General features: G+C 39.6%; 1 protein-coding gene across 4 annotated transcripts; it reads right to left on the bottom strand.

The window, feature by feature from the left end:
- Window positions 1–2,644: 2,644 nt before the first annotated feature.
- slc2a10 (solute carrier family 2 member 10) lies at window positions 2,645–19,712 on the bottom strand. 4 transcript variants are annotated; one of them, XM_066702714.1, is made up of 7 exons: window positions 19,556–19,712; window positions 17,732–17,825; window positions 15,528–16,844; window positions 12,575–12,631; window positions 7,867–7,989; window positions 7,390–7,525; window positions 2,645–7,060 (listed from the first exon to the last, which is right to left on the bottom strand). In XM_066702714.1, the coding sequence occupies exons 2-7, from the start codon at window positions 17,733–17,735 to the stop codon at window positions 6,964–6,966; spliced, it is 1,734 nt and encodes a 577-aa protein (XP_066558811.1). In that variant the 5' UTR covers window positions 17,736–17,825; window positions 19,556–19,712; the 3' UTR covers window positions 2,645–6,963. The 4 variants fall into 4 exon arrangements, with proteins under 4 accessions (XP_066558811.1, XP_066558812.1, XP_066558814.1 ...); XM_066702715.1 differs by having other exon boundaries at window positions 19,585–19,712; XM_066702717.1 differs by lacking the exon at window positions 19,556–19,712 and adding an exon at window positions 17,912–17,957.
- Between the last annotated feature and the right edge of the window lie 1,476 nt (window positions 19,713–21,188).

Raw genomic sequence — 21,188 nt, 5'->3', positions numbered from 1 at the left:
AACCTTCAGCTCCCTCCACAGATTTTCTATGGGATTAAGGTCTGGAGACTGGCTAGGCCACTCCAGGACCTTAATGTGCTTCTTCTTGAGCCACTCCTCTGTTGCCTTGACTGTGTGTTTTGGGTCATTGTCATGCTGGAATACCCATCCACGACCCATTTTCAGCCCTGGCTGAGGGAAGGAGGTTCTCACCCAAGATTTGACAGTACATGGCCCCGTCCATCGTCCCTTTGATGCGGTGCAGTTGTCCTGTCCCCTAGCAGAAAAACACCCCCAAAGCATAATGTTTCCACCTCCATGTTTGACGGTGGGGATGGTGTTCTTGGGGTCATTCCTCCTCCTCCAAACATGGTGAGTTGAGTTGATGCCAAAGAGCTCAATTTTCTGACCATAACACTTTCAACCCAGTTCTCCTCTGAATCATTCAGATGTTCATTGGCAAACTTCAGACGGGCCTGTACATGTGCTTTCTTGAGCAGGGGGACCTTACGGGCGCTGCAGGATTTCAGTCCTTCATGGCATAGTGTGTTACCAATTGTTTTCTTGGTGACTATGGTCCCAGCTGCCTTGAGATCATTAACAAGATCCTTCCATGTAGTTTTGGGGTGATTCCTCACCGTTCTCATGATCATTGAAACTCCACGAGGTGAGATCTTGCATGGAGCCCCAGACCGAGGGAGACTGACAGTTATTTTGTGTTTCTTCTGTTTGTGTTGTCACCATCTCACCAAGCTGCTTGGCGATGGTCTTGTAGCCCATTCCAGCCTTGTGTAGGTCTACAATCTTGTCCCTGACATCCTTGGACAGCTCTTTGGTCTTGGCCATGGTGGAGAGTTTGGAATCTGATTGATTGATTGCTTCTGTGGACAGGTGTCTTTTATACAGGTAATGAGCTGCGATTAGGAGCACTCCCTTTAAGAGAGTGCTCCTTATCTCAGCTGGTTACCTGTATAAAAGACACCTGGGAGCCAGAAATCTTGCTGATTGATAGGGGATCAAATACTTATTTCCCTCATTAACATGCAAATCAATGTATAACTTTTTTGAAATGCGTTTTTCTAGATTTTTTTGTTGTTATTCTGTCTCTCACTGTTAAAATACACCTACCATTAAAATTATAGACTCATCATTTCTTTGCCAGTGGGCAAACGTACAAAATCAGCAGGGGATCAAATACTTTTTTCCCTCACTGTAAGGTCCCACAGTTAACAGTGCATGTCAGAGCACAAACCAAGCCATGAAGTCCAAGGAATTGTCGGTAGACCTCCGAGACAGGATTGTATCGAGGCACAGATCTGGGGAAGGGGACAGAAAAATGTCTGCAGCGTTGAAGGTCCCAATGAGCACAATGGCCTCCATCATCCGTAAATGGAAGAAGTTTGGAACCACCAGGACTCTTCCTAGAGCTGGCTGCCCAGCCAAACTGAGCGATCGGGGGAGAAGGGCCTTTGTCAGGGAGGTGACCAAGAACCTGATGGTCACTCTGACAGAGCTCCAGCGTGTATCTGTGGAGAGAGGAGAACCTTCCAGAAGAACAACCATCTCTGCAGCACTCCACCCATCAGCCCTATATGGTAGAGTGGCCAGACGGAAGCCACTCCTCTGTAAAAGGCACATGACAGCCCACCTGGAGTTTGCCAAAAGCCACCTGAAGGACTCTCAGACCATGAGAAACCAAATTCTCTGGTCTGATGAAACAAAGATTGAACTCTTTGGCCTGAATGGCAAGCGTCATGTCTGGAGGAAACCAGGCACCGCTCATCACCTGGCCAATACCATCTCTACAGTGAAGCATGGTGGTGGCAGAATCATGCTGTGGGGATGTTTTTCAGTGGCAGGAACTGGGAGACTAGTCGGGATCAAGGGAAAGATGAATGCAGCAATGTTCAGAGACATCCTTGATGAAAACCTGCTCCAGAGCGCTCTGGACCTCATCTTCCAACAGGACAATGACCCTAAGCACACAGCCAAGATAACAAAGGAGTGGCTACAGGAAAACTCTGTGAAAGTCCTTGAGTGGCCCAGCCAGAGACCAGACTTCTGGAGAGATCTGAAAATGGCTGTGCACCAATGCTCCCCATCCAACCTGATGGAGCTTGAGAGGTACTGCAAATAAGAATGGGAGAAACTGCCCAAAAATAGGTGTACCAAGCTTGTAGCATCATACTCAAAAAGACTTGAGGCTGTCAAGGGTGCCAAAGGTGCTTCAACAAAGTATTGAGCAAAGGCTGTGAATACTTCTGTAGATGTGCTTTTTTTGTTTTTTATTTTTAATAAATTTGCAAATATTTCAAACAAACTTCTTTCACGTTGTCATTATGGGGTATTGTTTGTAGAATTAATTTAATTAATTAATTTAACATAACAAAATGTGGAAAAAGTGAAGCGCTGTGAGTACTTTCCAGATGCACTGTATGTGCATTGTAGGAATACAGTGTAACTGCTATGCACAGGAGCTGTGCATAACACTGCCAAATCATTCTTAAGAGGGTGTAGTAAATAACTCTGAAATGTACATTATTTTTCAGTTTATGGTAACCCAAACTTTTTTTTTGAACCTCTGGCAGTTTACCGCTTACCTTTGTACCATTTCAAGTTATTCACTGGACTGCTTAAATTTCAATAAAAACTGGAAAAATGGGGGTGTTCTAAAACGGTAGTTTATACATATTATTATTATTTTTATTTCTTGGCAGACGCCCTTAGCCAGGGCAACTTACAACATAAGTGCAAGTAAAAGGCATCAATCATTACAAATTCAATTTACATAAAACATAGCAATTCAAAATATAAAACACATTTTACAAGTTCCAATTTACAATTTACACAGGCAAGTACAGTAAGTGAGGTCCTACATCCTGGACGGTAAAAACTAAGTGCTGTGAAGATGTAGGGTCACAGTCAAGGGCTACGGGAAAGGGAGCAAGGAGGAAAACAACCCGAAAACACAAGAAGCATAATAAAACTGTGAAGTGCTATCTTGCGGGGATAAAAGGACTAATATTACAAGTGCTGTCTGAAAAGATGCATCTTGAGTAAGCGCCGGAATGAGGTCAAGCACTCTGCTGTTTTGACTTCGGTGGGCAGGTCGTTCCACCATTTAGGGGCCAGGGATGAGAAGTAGCGGGCTCTGGAGGAAGGAGAGTGGAGAGGAGGTAGAGTTAGTCTTCTGGCACTGGAGGAGCGCAGTGGTCTGGAGGGAATGTATGGAGAGACGAGTGTCTGAAGGTAACTTGGTGCAGTGTGGTCGAGACAGCGGTAGGTGAGGGTCAACGTCTTCAACTGAATGCGTGCCGGTATCGGGAGCCAGTGGAGGTACACATATACACCGATCAGCCATAACATTGTGACCACCTGCCTAATATTGTGTAGGTCCCCCTTTTTCAGCCAAAACAGTCCTGACCCGTTGAGGCATGGACTGCACTAGACCCCTAAAGGTGTGCTGTGGTATCTGGTACCAAGACGTTAGCAGCAGATCCTTTAAGTCCTGTAAGTTGCGAGGTGGGGCCTCCATGGATCGGACTTGTTTGTCTAGCATATCCCACAGATGCTTGATTGGATTGAGATCTGGGAAATTTGGAGGCCAAGTCAACACCTTGAACTCGTGATTCATCAGACCAGGCCACCTTTTTCCATTGCTCCGTGGTCCAGTTCTGATGCTCACGTGCCCATTGTAGGCGCTTTTGGCAGTGGACCAGGGGTCAGCATGGGCACCCTGACTGGTCTGCGACTACGCAGCCCCATACGCAACAAACTGCAATGCACTGTGCCTTCACTCCCCACGTGCACCAATGAGCCTTGGCCGCCCATGACCCTGTCGCCGGTTCACCGCTTTTCCTTCCTTGGACCACTTTTGATAGGTACTGACCACTGCAGACTGGGAACACCCCACAAGAGCTGCAGTTTTGGAGATGCTCTGACCCAGTCATCTAGCCATCACAATTTGGCCCTTGTCAAAGTTGCTCAGATCCTTACGCTTGCCCATTTTTCCTGATTCTAACACATCAACTTTGAGGAGAAAATGTTCACTTACTGCCTAATATATCCCACCAACTGACAGGTGCCATGATAACAAGATTATCAGTGTTATTCACTTCACCTGTCAGTGGTCATAATGTTATGGCTGATCGGTGTATATATATGTGTGTGTGTGTGTAAACAGGGACTTTCCAAGCATTACAATTCCCCACTGCGTACAAATAAGTTTGCTCCACCACATGAAAGCCGTCTTTAATGCTGCGTGCTGCCCATATAAGAAAAGTCAGGGGAACATCAAACACGCACTCGACAGAGTGAACAATATTGTTGTTGTAAGTTTTAATTTTAAAACAAACGTATTTCTTAAACTCTTTAACACTAGAAGTGCCGACATTTTGAACTACCTTCAAGCGCCATAGCTGGTCATTGTAACCGATAGCTCTTTAACAGCTGTGATATGACAATCAAAGCCAAGCCATCGTATTAAACTCAGAAGTTTTATTCATGAACATCAAATCCAACACTTACATAGCACAAATGCAGTATTTAAATTGAAATATGATCATAAAACATTAATATTATTGCTATAAATACAAAGCACTTTTTTCTAAACCCACACACTGCAGTCAAAACATGAATTACTATATAACCTACAATAAGCAAAAAGCTCAATAATGGCATACAATAAGATAATGAAACAATTGTAAACGTTAAAAAATAACTATTGCGTTTACAATAAACATAATTGTACACTGAAGTAAACATTTTCAACACCGTGTAAACTTTGTTTTCAACATAGTGCTTTTATTCACTGTAGCTTTGTATTTCAATAAATTATTGACTATATATAGCCTGCATACCTGACAGCTTGTACAGTCCACACAGGACAGTTTCTCCGCTTTCCCTGCATGAGCTCGTACCTCACACTGCATTTTGACAGCCTCTCCAGGTCAAAACTTTTACTCCACGAATATATAGCATCACAATAAATGCTCCTCTGCTGATAATGTCCGTGAATCATTATTTTGGTGGATGTACTGTGCAGTAGCAATCGCGTATTGATCAGTAGAGTAAAAGCACTCGGTGCCATTTGGACCTGCGTTTCACTCGCAGTGTTTTCACAACACTGGCACAAACCCACGAATGATCTGTCATTGCCAGTATCACTGATGCCCCTGAATCAGTCATGTTCATATACACGGCATGTCCAAAATGCGCTCTCTTCAATCTCCGTTTCCAATCCATGTTTATTTGCGGGTAATCACTGTATCAGCTCAATCTGAGTACAGTTGTAAGAAAACACCTGTAATGCTGTACAATGCGTGAGTTTTTCAAGCACATGAAAGTCTGTAGACAGGCAGAGATCAACACTGGAGCGCCAGACTGACTCCATTTATGCAGCTAAAACGCTGTAGGCATGTTTAATACATATATTTAGTAAAAGTCACGAACGGGTATGCACAGTGTATTTAGGAACACAGAGTAATTCAAATTTTAATAACCAAATCGGTCAAATTGACCAGCTCTGCGCTTGTAGTTATTAAGAGGTTGCAGGAATCATCAACAAAAAAAAATAATAATTAAAAAAAAATTGATTTAAATGCAAATGCACAACACTTGTATGCTCCCCTTAAGTAAAACCATCAAACATCAAAAACACAAAAAAATATATACCTTTACACTGTACCCTCTACAAAGCTTACACTGCAAGGTAGGAAATACTTTCCTTTAACTTTCCTTTTTTGACTGTGTAATTCTAGCATTTAACTGCTTACATCAGAGAGGCTCATTTCACAATACATGCCCACAGAAACTTTCAGTCTAAACCACATCATCACAGTAGCCCAAAATAAAAATAACTTCCAAAATAGAATTATTTCTGTAGCAGTATTCAACATCTTCTCTAGCCCAGGTATTACTGATGATTCTTTCAACTGCTGTCTTGGCAGATACTAATTTCCTTTACAGTGGCCTTCAACTATAATTAATTTCAGCAGCTTAACATCAACTAATCTCTACACAGGCAGTAGTTCTAGTATAAATATAGCTTTATGAGCTGGCCTGGGAACCTCCACTCCGTTACATCACACCCATATGTCAATAAAGATTTTTGTTTAAAAATCAATGGAATTAAAGGCAAACCCACTTGCTGGATAATTTCTGGAGAGCTCTGGAAACTTCTATTATCAAAAGTAATAGAAGAAAACCCATACTGAACAGAACTAAAGAGGAGTATAGAATATTATATTACTGATAAATAATGCTATTCATCTGAATAATCATTTCTAGAACTTTTCCAATATTGAAAACATGCAAAGTACACACTACAAACATGCCTTTTACAACAGCTAAAAGGATTATGAAACCCTAACACACACGAGAAGCTATTCCAACCACCAGATCTTTGGATTAACTTAATCTGCTATCCTTCTCTGTGCAACATTACTTCTTTGATTCCAGGTCTCAAGTGAATGCCAAGCTCCAGACCAGTTTATTTTCTAACTTGTACTTTTGAGTCTGTGTTTCCTGCTCTCATTTCCCTACTCTTCCAAACTCCCCTCAGTCTTCATCTGCTCTTGATCTTACCTAGATTCTGGTACATTTACTCTCATTAGTCATTATTATATTTGTTGTCATTTTTTTCCCTTTCGTGGAAAAGCCAGCACAATTCAAACTTTGTGAAAGCCCCTCTCCACTATTGTGGTATTCAGTTCATTCCATTGGTGAATTGTCTTGGTCTGACTGATTTCAGTCACTGTGTATGTATATGTTATACCAAAACATTTGGGGATGGCTGAGCTTCACTGTATGCCATTAAGAAATTCCTGGAGCAAAGAACAAAATGTTTGTGTCCTTTATGTTTTAGTGTAGGGCAGACTTTTATTTGTATTTTTCTTAAAGCATGTGACATTTGTATTATAGCACTTGGGATTACATTTCTTCTATTGCACTTTGTACAGTTTTTTGGCCTGCAGTTGATTACTGTTACTCTCCTGACTTCATGAGCTCAACTCTTTGATACCCGGCTGAAGAAATCCTTTTCCTGCAACACACGTGGCAGCAATTGCCTCTGTGATATGACCTGCAAAACAATCCCACAAAAAAGTTTAAACGTGCATAGAATCAAAACCCCACCCCCATGAATGACGAATCATGAATGTGAAACTTAAAAATAACAAATAAAGAACAACTCCTGAGAAATCTGTGTTAATGCTATGGCACAGTCCAGAGTGGAAACTAGCCTTCTCTGGACTGTAGTTCTCTACCTGTACTCCTTTTGGAGGATTTTATCAGTTTAGCCATGTGTTGTCCTCATGTCTTTCAATGTAAAATTATGAATGAAATCAACAACAGACACCTGTTACTTTTTGTACTTTACTTTATGAAGTAAATATAGTTCCAGATTCTTACCTTTTGCCAGAAAGCTCCTTATCTATTTCCTCAAGGGACTTTCCTTTAGTTTCAGGCAGCAGGAGGTAAATAAACACCACTGCAAGAACTCCAGTCATTCCATAGAGCAGGAATGTCCAAGACAGACCTAAAGTATCTGTTTAAAGATATCATGCATTCCATTACCAAGAAAAATATTTTACTTGTCCCTCCCCTCAGTGTCAAAAGAAATTACCTAAGCAAATTTGGTGACATTTGTGAATAACAGAATTGGGTAAAACGTAAGAGATGTGAATCACAAAGGACAACTATTTCCATAATTTCTCCTTATAAACAAAAATGGGTCCTTTAATGAAATGTGTTCTAAATCAGAGACTAGAACATTGTGTTTTGTTTTTAAGTGTTTTGACAGACTTTACTCGTGTGTTTTGTGAAAGAAAACTTTCAGATGAGCTTTGCATTCAATGTCACTGAAACTGCAGTCATATCCACACTTACCAATTACATTCAGGAAGGTAAAAGTCACGATTAAATGTGCAGCCCAGTTAAAGCAGTTGGTGAAGGCAAATGCTCTCCCTCTCACTGCAGCAGGAAATATCTCGCTAAGAACCAGCCAGGTCACTGTGTAAAACAAAGATAAAGAGAAGTCATTCATATTGTCTGCAATTGTGTAGAACTGTTAGAAAAGTTTTACTTTCCATTTGAATGTCGGAAACCATACTGAAACACAGGAGCTGCTTCCTTCCTAAAAGAAAACTTTACAATGTGACTGCTATTTTAGCTTCCAATCTTTTCATGAGAGTTTGACTCTAATTCTGACTCTACGGCAACAAATTCAAACTAATGACATTGTAGCATTATGTTGGGTGTATTTTGATAAGAGCATTTTAGCTCTGAGCTGAAGCACTGATCTAAAGAAGACCTCTCCCCCCCAAAGTTATCAGATTTCCTTAACTCATCAGCTTGGAACTGGTTTACATCAAAGTGACAGTTTTGGGGAGGATGGCACCGAGAATAGGCCAAATAGTTTGGAATCCTGCTATGAGATGTCTGGAGAAAGGGGCCTGTAGGTAATAAAAAACAATTTGAAATGGACGAGAGCCGAAATCCAGACACAGAGCTACGAACCCGGGCCAACCGGCATTTCCAAAAGATGGCATGGATTGACATCAGTCATAAATCAAGCCCCCCTCCAATAGGACACTGGGGGCTGAAACCGAAATCCAATCTCAAAAACTCAAGAACCAATCACCTATTGACCTGACAGACGTATAAAGAACAGCGCACGGCCTCTTTTTTTCTCTCTCTCACCTGAACCAGAAACTCGCTGCCACAGCTCAACCTGTAGCTCTGTTGCCCGAACCGGAACCAGAAACCAACCAAGTCTTTGCCGGCAACAGAAGAGTTAAACTGGGAGAAGGAGATTGAGCCATACGAAGAATTCTTTTAAAGGACTTTACTTTTGAGCACAACCTTGGAGCCTTCAAACCAGTGGAAAATCTGTTTGGAAAAGACTCTACTTTCGCGAAACCGCAACTTCCAGGTGCATCGACTGAGTGGAAGTTCTTGGACAAAGCCGAACCGGACTGCCTTTGTTCCCAACCACACGGACCTCGTGCCGTGTGCTGTTATCTGAGCCAGAAGCCAGAGAGGCCTCTCTGCGACGAAGTTCAGATAAGTTTAACAGTTTGGAGTTTGTGATTCATGACATTTGAGAAATCAATCAGAAATGTTAATCTGTGATTCATAACTCTAGAATGTGTAATATCATTTAGTTTTCTTGAATATAAATGTGTGTTGCATTAAACTGTTTTGTTGATAATTTTAGAAATAAAATCTGTCAACGCCGAGAAATATCTTCTCATTCCTGTTTAACTGTTTAGTCTGAAATTGACACAAGTTAATAGACATTAGATTATTGGTGGCCCTGCCTATCCTTAATCATTGAATAATAATCAGTTAAAGGAAATTGTGGTAACAAATAATGATTGGATCTTTCTGAGACTGATATATATATAACGAGAAGTTACCTGACATAAATACTAACCTGCGTAGTTATTTAATGTCTGACTAACAATACTAATGAGAGACTCACCTTCGTCTTACTAACCAGTATTGTAGTCAATGTGTTTATAACCTTTTTTGTTTAACGATTTGTGTGTTACCATATGCGATCCCATGGTCTTTGATTTGGTCATGGAAGTGATTTGTCTTTGATTTGTTGATCTAAAGTTGAATTTTAATTAGTTTTTCCCTTTTGTATAATTAGTGTAGTGCTACATTTAGTCTTTGTTTTTGAATAAATTTGACAATTTATATCTTTGGAATTGGTGTCTGCGTCACCTCAATTATTACAGAAATTGAGTTCTACAAGATTCCAGGATTCGTGATAAGGTGATACTATAAATTCACTTCTTAAATTGAAATTTATAAGTGTACCTTACGCTACAACATACACATCCAGCTATAGCATTTGTTAATTACATTGTCGAATATTTTGTCTTTGGTATTCAAGATGTCACCAAATAAACTAACAGTGTGATTCAGTGACGTTGTTTTACACTAATTTCAAGTGATTGGCTTCAAAATGCATAATCAGGCTGAAAACGTATGTTCCCAGCCCAGTGCATGTGGCATTTTGTTTTGTATATCTAGGTGACTCAAATTGGGAAATTATCCAGATTTTGTATCCAATTTGTCTAACCCAGTGGTTCTCAATCCTGGTCCTGGAGTACCACAGACCCTGCTGGATTTTGTTCCAGCCAAGCTCTCAAATACTTAATTGAACCCTTAATTGAACTAATAATTTCCTAAATCAAAGCCTTTTAATGATTTTTAACAGAAGGGGTTTTAAGTATAAAATTTAAAGTTCTCATTTGTAAAAGACTTTTAACTTTCCTAGATCTTTCAATCCACTAACCACTAATACCTGAGAATGAGCTTGAACAGACAACAGTGCGCAAATCCAACTTAACACCCTACCATGTCCAAATCTAATGTCTTTCTTTAGATAGGATCTTTCTTATTTTGGGTTTATAAACCTAAGGCTTTCAGTTTCAGAGGAGATTTTCTATTATGACAAATGCAAAGCTTCCGTTAACTGGTGCTTACATTTCTAGAAATAAAATAATGAATTTCATGCATTATCTACGGTGGCCCTGAAGTGCAACTGCTGAAAAAATAATGCAGCGGCTGTGAGATTTGGAAGTGCTGAAAAAATAAAGCAGCTGCTGCAGCATTTTCAGAAGCAATTATGGAAAGGGAGGGTACATTGTAAAATATATTTGACTTATGCCATTGGACAGCAAGCATGTCACGTGGGCCAAGCCTGCTTCTCCGGAAGAGTCAACAGAATTTGAGAAAGGGGTGCCAACTGCGCAGTGCACGAAGTATTCATATTCATATTTTTGTGATCTTCTGCTCTCTATCCACTTTGTGGTGACATATTAATAGAGTTGTAGGGGTGTCCTAAAATGTATCAAAAATGAATGAAAGCTTAGGTAGGAGACAGAATAGGGTTTTAAAGTAGCTAGATTTACTAAATTAACAACTGTACTTAATTATTACAAGGCAGTGCTTTATTGAAAACATAAATCACATATTTTTATTATTATTCTTAAGCACTAACAGTAAACATCCATTAACAATTCCATCAGAAGGAGCAGCTTACTGATTTAATAGACAAGAGCATGAGCTAATTTGGGAAATGCAAAATTAGAGAGAAGGTTTTAACAAATATGAATAACTCAAAAAAATCAAAGTATATAGTTTATGCGTCTCAGTATGTAGTGTATGCATCTCAGTATGTAGTGTATACAATCTCAGTATACAGCTCTGGAAAAATTAAGAGACCATTTAACATTGATTTCTGAACTTGGAGGGGTCTCTTAATTTCAGAGCTATATATAGTATATGTCTCAGTATGTAGTGTATGCATCTCAGTATGTAGTGTATGCATCTCAGTATAGTGTATGTACCATGGGGTTGAATTATGTCCCTAACGGCGCCTCATAGTTAATGCCACAGTAGTCCTATGGAGACTTTATTTACTTAAATACATTTTTAAATAAATCAATTACTTATTTTGCTCCAGCCCTTTTCAGCTCCAATTCATATGTTGCAGTAGGCTCCGGCTATATGTTTTTACAGCACCTAACAGAAATAATCCTGTATCACTCTTGAGCTTCCTCTGAATCCCATTTTATTTAAAAACCTTTTGGATGACATTGCACTTTTAGGTCGAGAACTAATCTAGGATTACTGAGTGCCCATGCAAGGCCGGCTGTTGTTGCTTCAGAGGAGTATTCTGGTAAGAGCGTAAGAAAGCTTACAGCTCATCATTCTCATTTGATTGCTAAGAGCTAATGGTTGATAAAACTTCATCCAGCCATTTCCTGGGAGTATAGAGGTATCTTAAACAACAAGGTAGGGTGTTTTATTCATGATAAGCATGACTCTGCATAACTAACATGACTCTATTGTTTGTCCCTAAGTGCAGGTCTTAATTTCCACTTGAGACCATATATATTCTAGCCATTTGCTAGCCTTTTTTAATTACTTCATCACAGTAGTGCCTGTATAGGTTTATTATTGTTTCATTGTATTTAAGTGTATGTCTACGTATATATAACATTTATGCATATGTCACTATAATTCAGAATTGTAAATGGCTTGATACAGTTATCGACATAGATGTTGATATGTGGATTATTATTGTATGTTATTGTGTGTGTACAACACATTGTCTGGTCAAGACAATCTCCTGAACTCCAAACTGAATGTCTGAATGGGAAAGAAAGGTGATTTAAGCAATTTTGAGCGTTGCATGGTTGTTGGTGCCAGACGGGCCGGTCTGAGTATTTCACAATCTGCTCAGTTACTGGGATTTTCACGCACAACCATTTCTAGGGTTTACAAAGAATGGTGTGAAAAGGGAAAAACATCCAGTATGCGGCAGTCCTGTGGGCGAAAATGCCTTGTTGATGCTAGAGGTCAGAGGAGAATGGGCCGACTGATTCAAGCTGATAGAAGAGCAACTTTGACTGAAATAACCACTCGTTACAACCGAGGTATGCAGCAAAGCATTTGTGAAGCCACAACACGTACAACCTTGAGGTGGATGGGCTACAACAGCAGAAGACCCCACCGGGTACCACTCATCTCCACTACAAATAGGAAAAAGAGGCTACAATTTGCACAAGCTCACCAAAATTGGACAGTTGAAGATTGGAAAAATGTTGCCTGGTCTGATGAGTCTCGATTTCTGTTGAGACATTCAGATGGTAGAGTCAGAATTTGGCGTAAACAGAATGAGAACATGGATCCATCATGCCTTGTTACCACTGTGCAGGCTGGTGGTGGTGGTGTAATGGTGTGGGGGATGTTTTCTTGGCACACTTTAGGCCCCTTAGTGCAAATTGGGCATCGTTTAAATGCCACGGCCTACCTGAGCATTGTTTCTGACCATGTCCATCCCTTTATGACCACCATGTACCCATCCTCTGATGGCTACTTCCAGCAGGAAAATGCACCATGTCACAAAGGTCGAATCATTTCAAATTGGTTTCTTGAACATGACAATGAGTTCACTGTACTAAACTGGCCCCCACAGTCACCAGATCTCAACCCAATAGAGCATCTTTGGGATGTGGTGGAACGGGAGCTTCGTGCCCTGGATGTGCATCCCACAAATCTCCATCAACTGCAAGATGCTATCCTATCAATATGGGCCAACATTTCTAAAGAATGCTTTCAGCACCTTGTTGAATCAATGCCACGTAGAATTAAGGCAGTTCTGAAGGCGAAAGGGGGTCAAACACAGTATATGTATGGTGTTCCTAATAATCCTTTAGGTGAGTGTATAGCTGATTTCAGTGATACTGATAGTATTGCTAAGGCCATATTAAATCAATACTTTGACCTACCTGCTAATAGAAAACTACAGAACTGTACTCAGTTGCGGCTTCATTTTTAGTAAGATGACACTTTCTTCTAATCAGAAATGTAACCGCTATGATGAACAGGTTTGTAGTTTGCTATTAGCAGGTGGGTCAAAGTTTTGATTTAATCCGGCCCCTAGTAGAGTTCAACGTTTTAAGTACAGAACAATGTAATCCTAGAAATATCTTTGTTAAAATGAAGCTAAAGCTGCTAAAGATAGCTGGAAAATATAAATTGTAAAAACTAAAGGAAAGTGAGAGTGAGAATAAATCCAGATTGCTATTATCTGCTATTAGCAGTTGCCAACGTATCAGACAAAATAATTAAAATGCAATCACTCTTATTTTGGTTATTTTGTCAAGGCAAACACCACAGCCCCGTGAAGTTGACCCCCCCCCCCCACTTACAGCACAAACGATAAATTGCATATTATTTGTTTGTGCTACGTTTGTGCTGGTTTGTGCCATTGAAATAAACGCTTGTGCTGCTTTGGTTTTGAAGATTAACATTTATTTATTTTCAGCGAGCGACGTCACTCAGCCCCCCCACAACAACTGATTCAAACCAAACACCTCTCTTTCATTTGTGCTACGTTTGTGCCGGTTTGTGCTGATTAAATCAATGTTTCAGCTATTATGCTATTATATTGTAAAGCCTGTACTGTTGTTGATTGGCTCTCTATGTAGCTGTAATGGAGACTGACAGGAGGGTAGGATTTGTTATTTCTTGTCTGTGACTGGCTAAAATTCACGCAGCTCCACCAATGGGATCAGTGGAATTCTGCAGATCTGTGCAGATCTGTGGAAATCTGCGCTACAAGAACACGACAAATGGCTTCCTTACAGTTCTGCATGGAAATACTTTGACAAAGTAAATGGAAACACTGTTAAGTGTATAATATGTGCAGTGCAATTAAACTACCACAAATCTACAGCTGGTATGTTAACCCACCTGAAAGCCAAACACCCTTGTGCGAAACTAGAATGACAGAAAAGGGAAGAGGAGCAACAAACACATTAATATTATTAAACTACACACACAGCCAGCTATTGCTATTTATTTTATATTCGCTAGAACTCGAGTGCACAGGTATGTTTTGGAATGCAGACCAGCAGTCTATATGTTGAATGTGGTTTGGAAATGTGTAAAAGTAAATTGTTAATTAAGTAGATTGTATAATTTAGCTGGTTAGATTGTCTAATACATTTTGTATTTTGCTGTTATGACCGGAAACCATTGCCACAAGAACGCTAATGTTAAGGCATTGCCGTTGCAGCTCAATTTGCTAAACTATTATTGAATGAAAAATAAATTAATTAAAAAATTAAAAGAACAACATGTTGGTCCATCAGTTACAGCTGTAATTGCAAAATATTCAATTATTATACATACATCAACTCTGCCATGATATTCTGGAGACACACATATTGTGTAAGCAAGAGTTCCTTTATAAACAAATTGTCACAACCTTTATAGTTTTAAATTGTAATAAAACAGTTGTGACTATATCAGGAAACAATAATAATACGAGAGTTGCATAAGATGCGTGAGAGTTGACAGGTCTGCTTATTGCTACTGTTGTAGCAATATGCCATTTTGGTACGTAGGAAGGTACTTTCACATAGCCTAATGTTTATTTAACAAAGTTGTTGTGTTAGATAGATATTTTAAAATAAAGTTTCAAAATTGTTGCAACTGCAATAAAATTTCGCATTTAATGTCGCATTTTGAATGAGGGTTGGGGGTAGGTATTCGAATAGGACAACAGCTGTGAAATAATCGATGATCAAAATATTTGTCATGCACATCCCTAATAACCATTATTCAAATGGTGCTGGTTTCACCGGCATATACGAAAAAGAGGTGTTTGGTTTGAGTGTTGTAGTGGGGCTGAGTGACATCACTCGTGTAATAAATAATCATCAATAACTTTAAAACCATAATAGCTGAAACATTGATATTATCAGCACAAACCAGCACAAACATAGCACAAACGAACAAGATATTTTTGGTTTGATTCAGTTTTTGTGGGGGGGCTGAGTGACGTAATTCGCCGAAATACGTAAATGTTAATATCTTCAAAACCAAAGTTTATTTCAATGGCAAAAACCAGCACAAACGAATAATATGCAATGAACAAAATGTTGTTCATGCAGGCACTAATGACACAACAAACATACAAGCCAACAATTCATACTGTTGATGAAAACGAAACTTACTTGGACCAAATCCAACTGAATATGCACTCACAAATGCCATCATACTGAGTAAGGTGATCCAATTTACTATTCTGTGTTTTACAAGCTTGGAGTAAATTTCAGTCCCCTGGGTTGAATTTGGTGAGTTTTCCATTGAGGACAGCTGGGGCACTGAATAGGATTGCGAAACACCTGACGCCCCTAAAACAGCAATATCCTTCGCACTGGCCTTTGTCCTTTCAAAGCTGTGATAAGTAGTTGGAAGAGTGTGAGGGTCAAGTATTAATGTGGGCTTTGCTGTGGAGGACAAACTGCTTTGTAAGTGATTGTCTGCACTGCAAGTGTGCCTGGGGTGAAGGAAATTGTGTTGGCTTAAAAGACCAATCGCCGTCACGGATGCTGACATCACAACGCATCCGCCTATCAGCAGCGCCCGTCGACCCACCCTGTCAGCACAGCTCATGGAGATCAAGGTGGCAATGACCTTCACTGCTCCCAGGCCAACAGAAGCCAAGACTGCGGAGGCGTCGCTTTGAAACCCCACTGAGTGAAAGATAGTGGAGGCGTAGAACAAGACATTGGGCTGTCCTGTAAACTGCTGAAAGAGCACCAATCCAAGGCCTATAAGTGTCCTGCTTCTCATGTTGTCTTTGGCCTGAAAGAGATTCAAGATAGTGTAACACTGGCCAGCAACTTTAAGGGTAGGACCATCTTCTGTCTCTCCGGCAGAGGTTAACTGAATCTGGTTTGGGGCCTCCTGGGTGACTTTAACTTGGCTTCCAGAATGGCTTGGGAGGAAGCAAATGGCCCCAAACTGAACCAAAGACGGGACTGTGACCAACCCAAACATATACCTCCAGCCACCTTTGAAGTCGGATAAGACGTAGTTCATAGCGTAGGCGGTCAGAATGCCAATGGTGATGCCAGCTTCGTACAAGGTCACCAGCAGGCCTCTGCGCTGGGGGCTGACCATCTCAGAAATGAAGATGCAGCAGGACATGGAGGAGATGGACATGGCAAAGCCGACCACAATGCGGCCAGCCACCAGGAAGAAAACGGACCCACTGAGTGTGAGAATCAGGCTGCCGCCCAGGATGAGCAGAGTGCTGAGGAGAATGGAGTTCCGGCGGCCTTGGCAGTCAATCAGAACCCCGCCAATCAGGGAGGCCGAGAGAGCACCCAGCAGAAGAGCGCTCACCACTACTTCTTGTTGCAAGCAGCTGAGGTGGAATTCCGTCTGAAGCTGAAGAAGCACCCCGGAGATGATGCCCAACTCGTACCCGAACACCAAGCCGCCCAGTGTGGACACAGCTGAGGAGAGAAACAAGATGGAGCAACCTAGAGCATGGGAAGAGATACCAAACAGAAATTAGGAAGCTGGCAAGTCTTTTCAGATCAACATTTAATATAAATCTAACTTTCTTCTCTCTGTTTTCACTGTATGACAAACTAAACCTCTTGCCAACTCCAAAAAAGAAGGCTTTCCTGTAAGTTTTGCATATTTATTCTCACCTCTGTGGATTCCTCTATATGAGGTTTTGGGAATTCTAATTCCTGAGACTATTAATGTGATGCCTTGTGGTTAACACCATGGTAACCGAGTAAGATCTTAGCCAAGAGTGCAGAAATATGTAAATGCAATTAATGTTTGATTAAATAAAACTGCTGCTCTTTATGAGCTTCTTGATTCTTGTTCTCTTGTTTTGAGCAAGAACATGGAAATGTAATAAACTGAAAATGTATTCATTTTCGGGTAGAACAAACCCACAATCGTCAAACTATTTTCAGTTTTCAGACTCAGCTTCTTAGTACTTGCATGGTGGAGACTGCAGACTGCAATGTCTACAAGACTCCTGTGCCACATATTGTTGCCTTGAGAAAAAGTTACACTGCTATTTGTGAAAGGAACATCTCTGTAGCCGCCAAACTAAACAAAAGTGCTATTTATATGTTAATGTAATAAATAGGAGGCAATGGAGAAATGCCAATGGTCCAACACTTTATTAAGCCCACTGTGATAAATGTATTATCATCACCAACAGCTACAGAAAAACAGCATCAATCCAGAAGGTTACATGATTTTGTCAAGATATTTGTTTTCTAAATCATAACTGTTGCCTGTGTTTTACAAAGGGAAGCTTCGAATGGCAGCAAAATCAGATGAACACTATCTCTATCTTGAAGCTTAATAACAGTAAACAGATAAACAAACCAAATTCACTTACCCATGTTTATGAGCTCCTGAAATTTGGAACTTTTAAAACAGGGATTTCAAGCACAAACTCGGGAGGTATCGGGGTCTAGGGTCATCCTGTTAGACTGAGGAACGCAAAGTAAAATGTGTTACTTAAGGGAACAAATAAGCTTGAATTGTTTGCCATTACAAATTAACACTTCTTTTGTACCTTTTGCTGTAGGCTTTAAGATCTACTTTACCAATTTCACAGGCTGCAGGAAAAACAAAAACATCAAATGAAGGAAAATCATTATACTACTTCATACCAGAGCTACAGCATAGGGAGAAAAAGCTAATGAGAATGTGAAGCTTTGTAACCATGACAACTCTCTTGTTGAGGCTCATAATTTAATTAGACATGTCCACTTAAGATTGTAAGAACAACAAAAACCAACCCCCAAATCAGATTAGATGCTTCCAATATATATTTCTGAAATGAAAAATATACAATACAGAACCCTTTTTATGGTTGCCATAGCATCATATTCAATCCAATCTTCAGTGAAAGAAAAAAACAACTTGACAATACATTCAGCTGTATTTAATATTGATAGGCTGTATTAGGATTTTGACTGTCCGTTATACATTATTTAATGCTAAATGCTCTCCTTCAAGAATTAATAGTTCAGTTCTTCAAAGGTTAAACGTATATGTGGGTTAGTAACCGACAACCTACAGGAGGTCACTTACAGGAGGTCAATATTGTGCTTTTCTTTTTATAGATTCTAGCTTTCAGTCAATTTATATTTTGTTAATTGTTTTATTGGAGCTGTGTTTCCTAAGTGTATTGTCTTACTGTCTTTATTACTGTCTTCTCTAATTCGCCAGAATTTACTGTGACGTGCTATACAAAATGGTAGATTAAAAAACAACACAGTTTAAAATCACACTTAAAATACCCTACCTTAATGAACCTCTGAATGTATCATTTTGTTAGTACTGCAACTTTACACTGTTCACTGACAGTGGATTGCAGCCAGATCCTTATCTTTGAGTTTAACGTGCTTTAAGTAAAACAACAACAAAACACTTCCTCCATGCATACTCTTTAAAGACAGCAATAGCCTAATTAGAAACTGTGTAGTTTTCTTTATTCATTCAGAACTTCGATTAATTCAATTAGACTTGGGGCCGGATTAAATCAAAACTTTGACCCACCCGCTAATAGCAAACTACAAACCTGTACATCACAGCAGATACATTTATGATTAGAAGGTGTCATCTTACTAAAAATGAAGCGGCAACTGGGTACAGTTCTGTAGTTTCCTATTAGCGGTTGGGTCAAAGTTATGATTTAATCCCAGCCTTACTTATTTTATTTGAAACCGTGCTTTAATCTGAACCTTAATGCAGTCGTGCAAACTAAACATTTCAAATTGTGTGTCCTCTAAAATAATTGATTTAACGGGGGTTGTCGGGATCCACGTATACAATTAATTATGTAATGTATCATAAGGTCGCACAGTGTTAAAACAATCGGTAAACGGTTGTTCCATATATACTTCCTAAATTGACATCTTGGAGAGGGTGATGGGAAAAGAAATGCTATTTCTTTGGCCGCATTTACATTTACTGTAGCTGTATTTAGACATATTTTAAATTGCAGCTTAATCGAAAACAATAGTTATTTATAATAAAGTCATGAACGTCTGACTCCCTCGGTGAAACGAATGCAATTAAATATATTTTAATAAACCACAAAAGCCATGTCAGAGATTGAACATCCTATTAAAATGACGTGATTGTGTGGGATTTATACGCGTAATAAATCATTGCTTACAAAAAGAGATTTAACAAAAAGCTTTAAATGCACCTTGCTTAGTATGTGTAGATTCATCTCACCACTTAATTTTGGGAAGTTTCTGAAAGATTTGTCTTCAGAGCAGTGAAATGACGTGTTCTTGCAGAGCCACATTCAAGAATAATCCCCGGGAGCGGATAACAGTTCAGGACTTCTTCAGGAAGTCGATGCTACGTGGCAAAGAATTTACAAGTTACTAACTTTTTTTTTTTTTTTTTTGCAATTGCAAGATGCATGTGTAAGTGCTCTCCACTAGAGGCAGACATTGTGACCTTAAATTCAAATACTGACACATCCCTTTCATACATCTTTGCTCCTAGTGTCAGCTGAATGATGGTAGTGTTTACATCCCTGTTAGTGAGCAATTCTTCTTTGCCAAGATAATCCACCCACCTTACAGCTGTGGCATATCAAGAAGCATGATCATTACACAGGCGCACCTTTGTGCTGGGGAGTGGATACAATAGAAAATACAAGGCCACGCTAAAATGTGCATGTTTGTCACACAACACAATGCCACAGATGTCTCAAATTTTGAGGGAGTGTGCAATTGCCATGCTGCCAGAGCTGTTTCCAGAGAATTTAATGTTAATGTACCTACCGTAAGTTATCTCCAATGTCTTTTTAGAGAATTTGGCAGTATATCCAACCAGTCTGACAACCGCAGACCACGTGTAATAACGCCAGCCCAGGACCTCCGCATCCACATTTTTGACCTGCAGAATCATGTGAGAAACTGGGTTTGAACAAACTAAACATTTCTGCACAAACTCTCAGAAAGCGTCTCAGGGAAGCTCTTCTGCTGCTAGTCGTCCTCATCGTCCTTGTGCAGGTCAGGGTCTTGACCTGACTGCAGCTCTGGTGAACATTCCTGCAGTCAGCAGGCCAACTGCATGCTCCTTCAAAACTTGAGACTTCCATAGATTAGGGCGTAATTAATGTATTTAAATATACTGATTTGCTTAAATGAACTGTAACTCAGTAAAATCTTTGAAATTATATTGATAAAAAAAAACATTTTGCATTTCCTTGCAGACAACACCATTTCTCATCATTATTTATTTATTTATTTATTTATTTATTTATTTCTTAGCAGACGCCCTTGTCCAGGGCGACTTACAAAATATCAGAGCAATACAAAGTGCAATAATGCAGTGCAATACAGTAATACAATAATAATACAGTGCAGTTCAGGCATAATACATTTGACAAATTTAGAATTTACACAAGTGTGTAAGAGATTTAGTAAGCAATATATAAGGTTTTACATACTAGATTGTAAAAGCTGATAAGTGCAGACAAGATGTTAAGTCAAAGTTAAGAACTAAGGGAGAGGGAGCAAAGGGGGAATCAAAATAAACAATACAATTGCTATATGCAAAGGCAAGAGTATGACAAAACGTTGTATAAGTGCAATCTTACGGAATGAAAGACTAAATTACAAGTACACATTCATTATTTATTATATAGTGAGAAAATAGCCATTGAGAACACTTATCATTACTTATTTGTATAATCTTCGTAACAAGTAAAAAACATCTATGCTACCATCGCTACATTATATTGAATCTACATGGAGGCATTAAATTAATTTAACAAAACACACACAAACAACGTATTTGTTGTTTTTGGTGCTGTAGTTAAT

Source organism: Amia ocellicauda, chromosome 4 (genome assembly GCF_036373705.1).
Source record: "Amia ocellicauda isolate fAmiCal2 chromosome 4, fAmiCal2.hap1, whole genome shotgun sequence".
Classification (NCBI taxonomy): Eukaryota; Metazoa; Chordata; class Actinopteri; order Amiiformes; family Amiidae; genus Amia; species Amia ocellicauda.
Note: the sequence above shows the minus strand (reverse complement) of the source record. Positions and strands in the feature narration are given on the sequence as shown.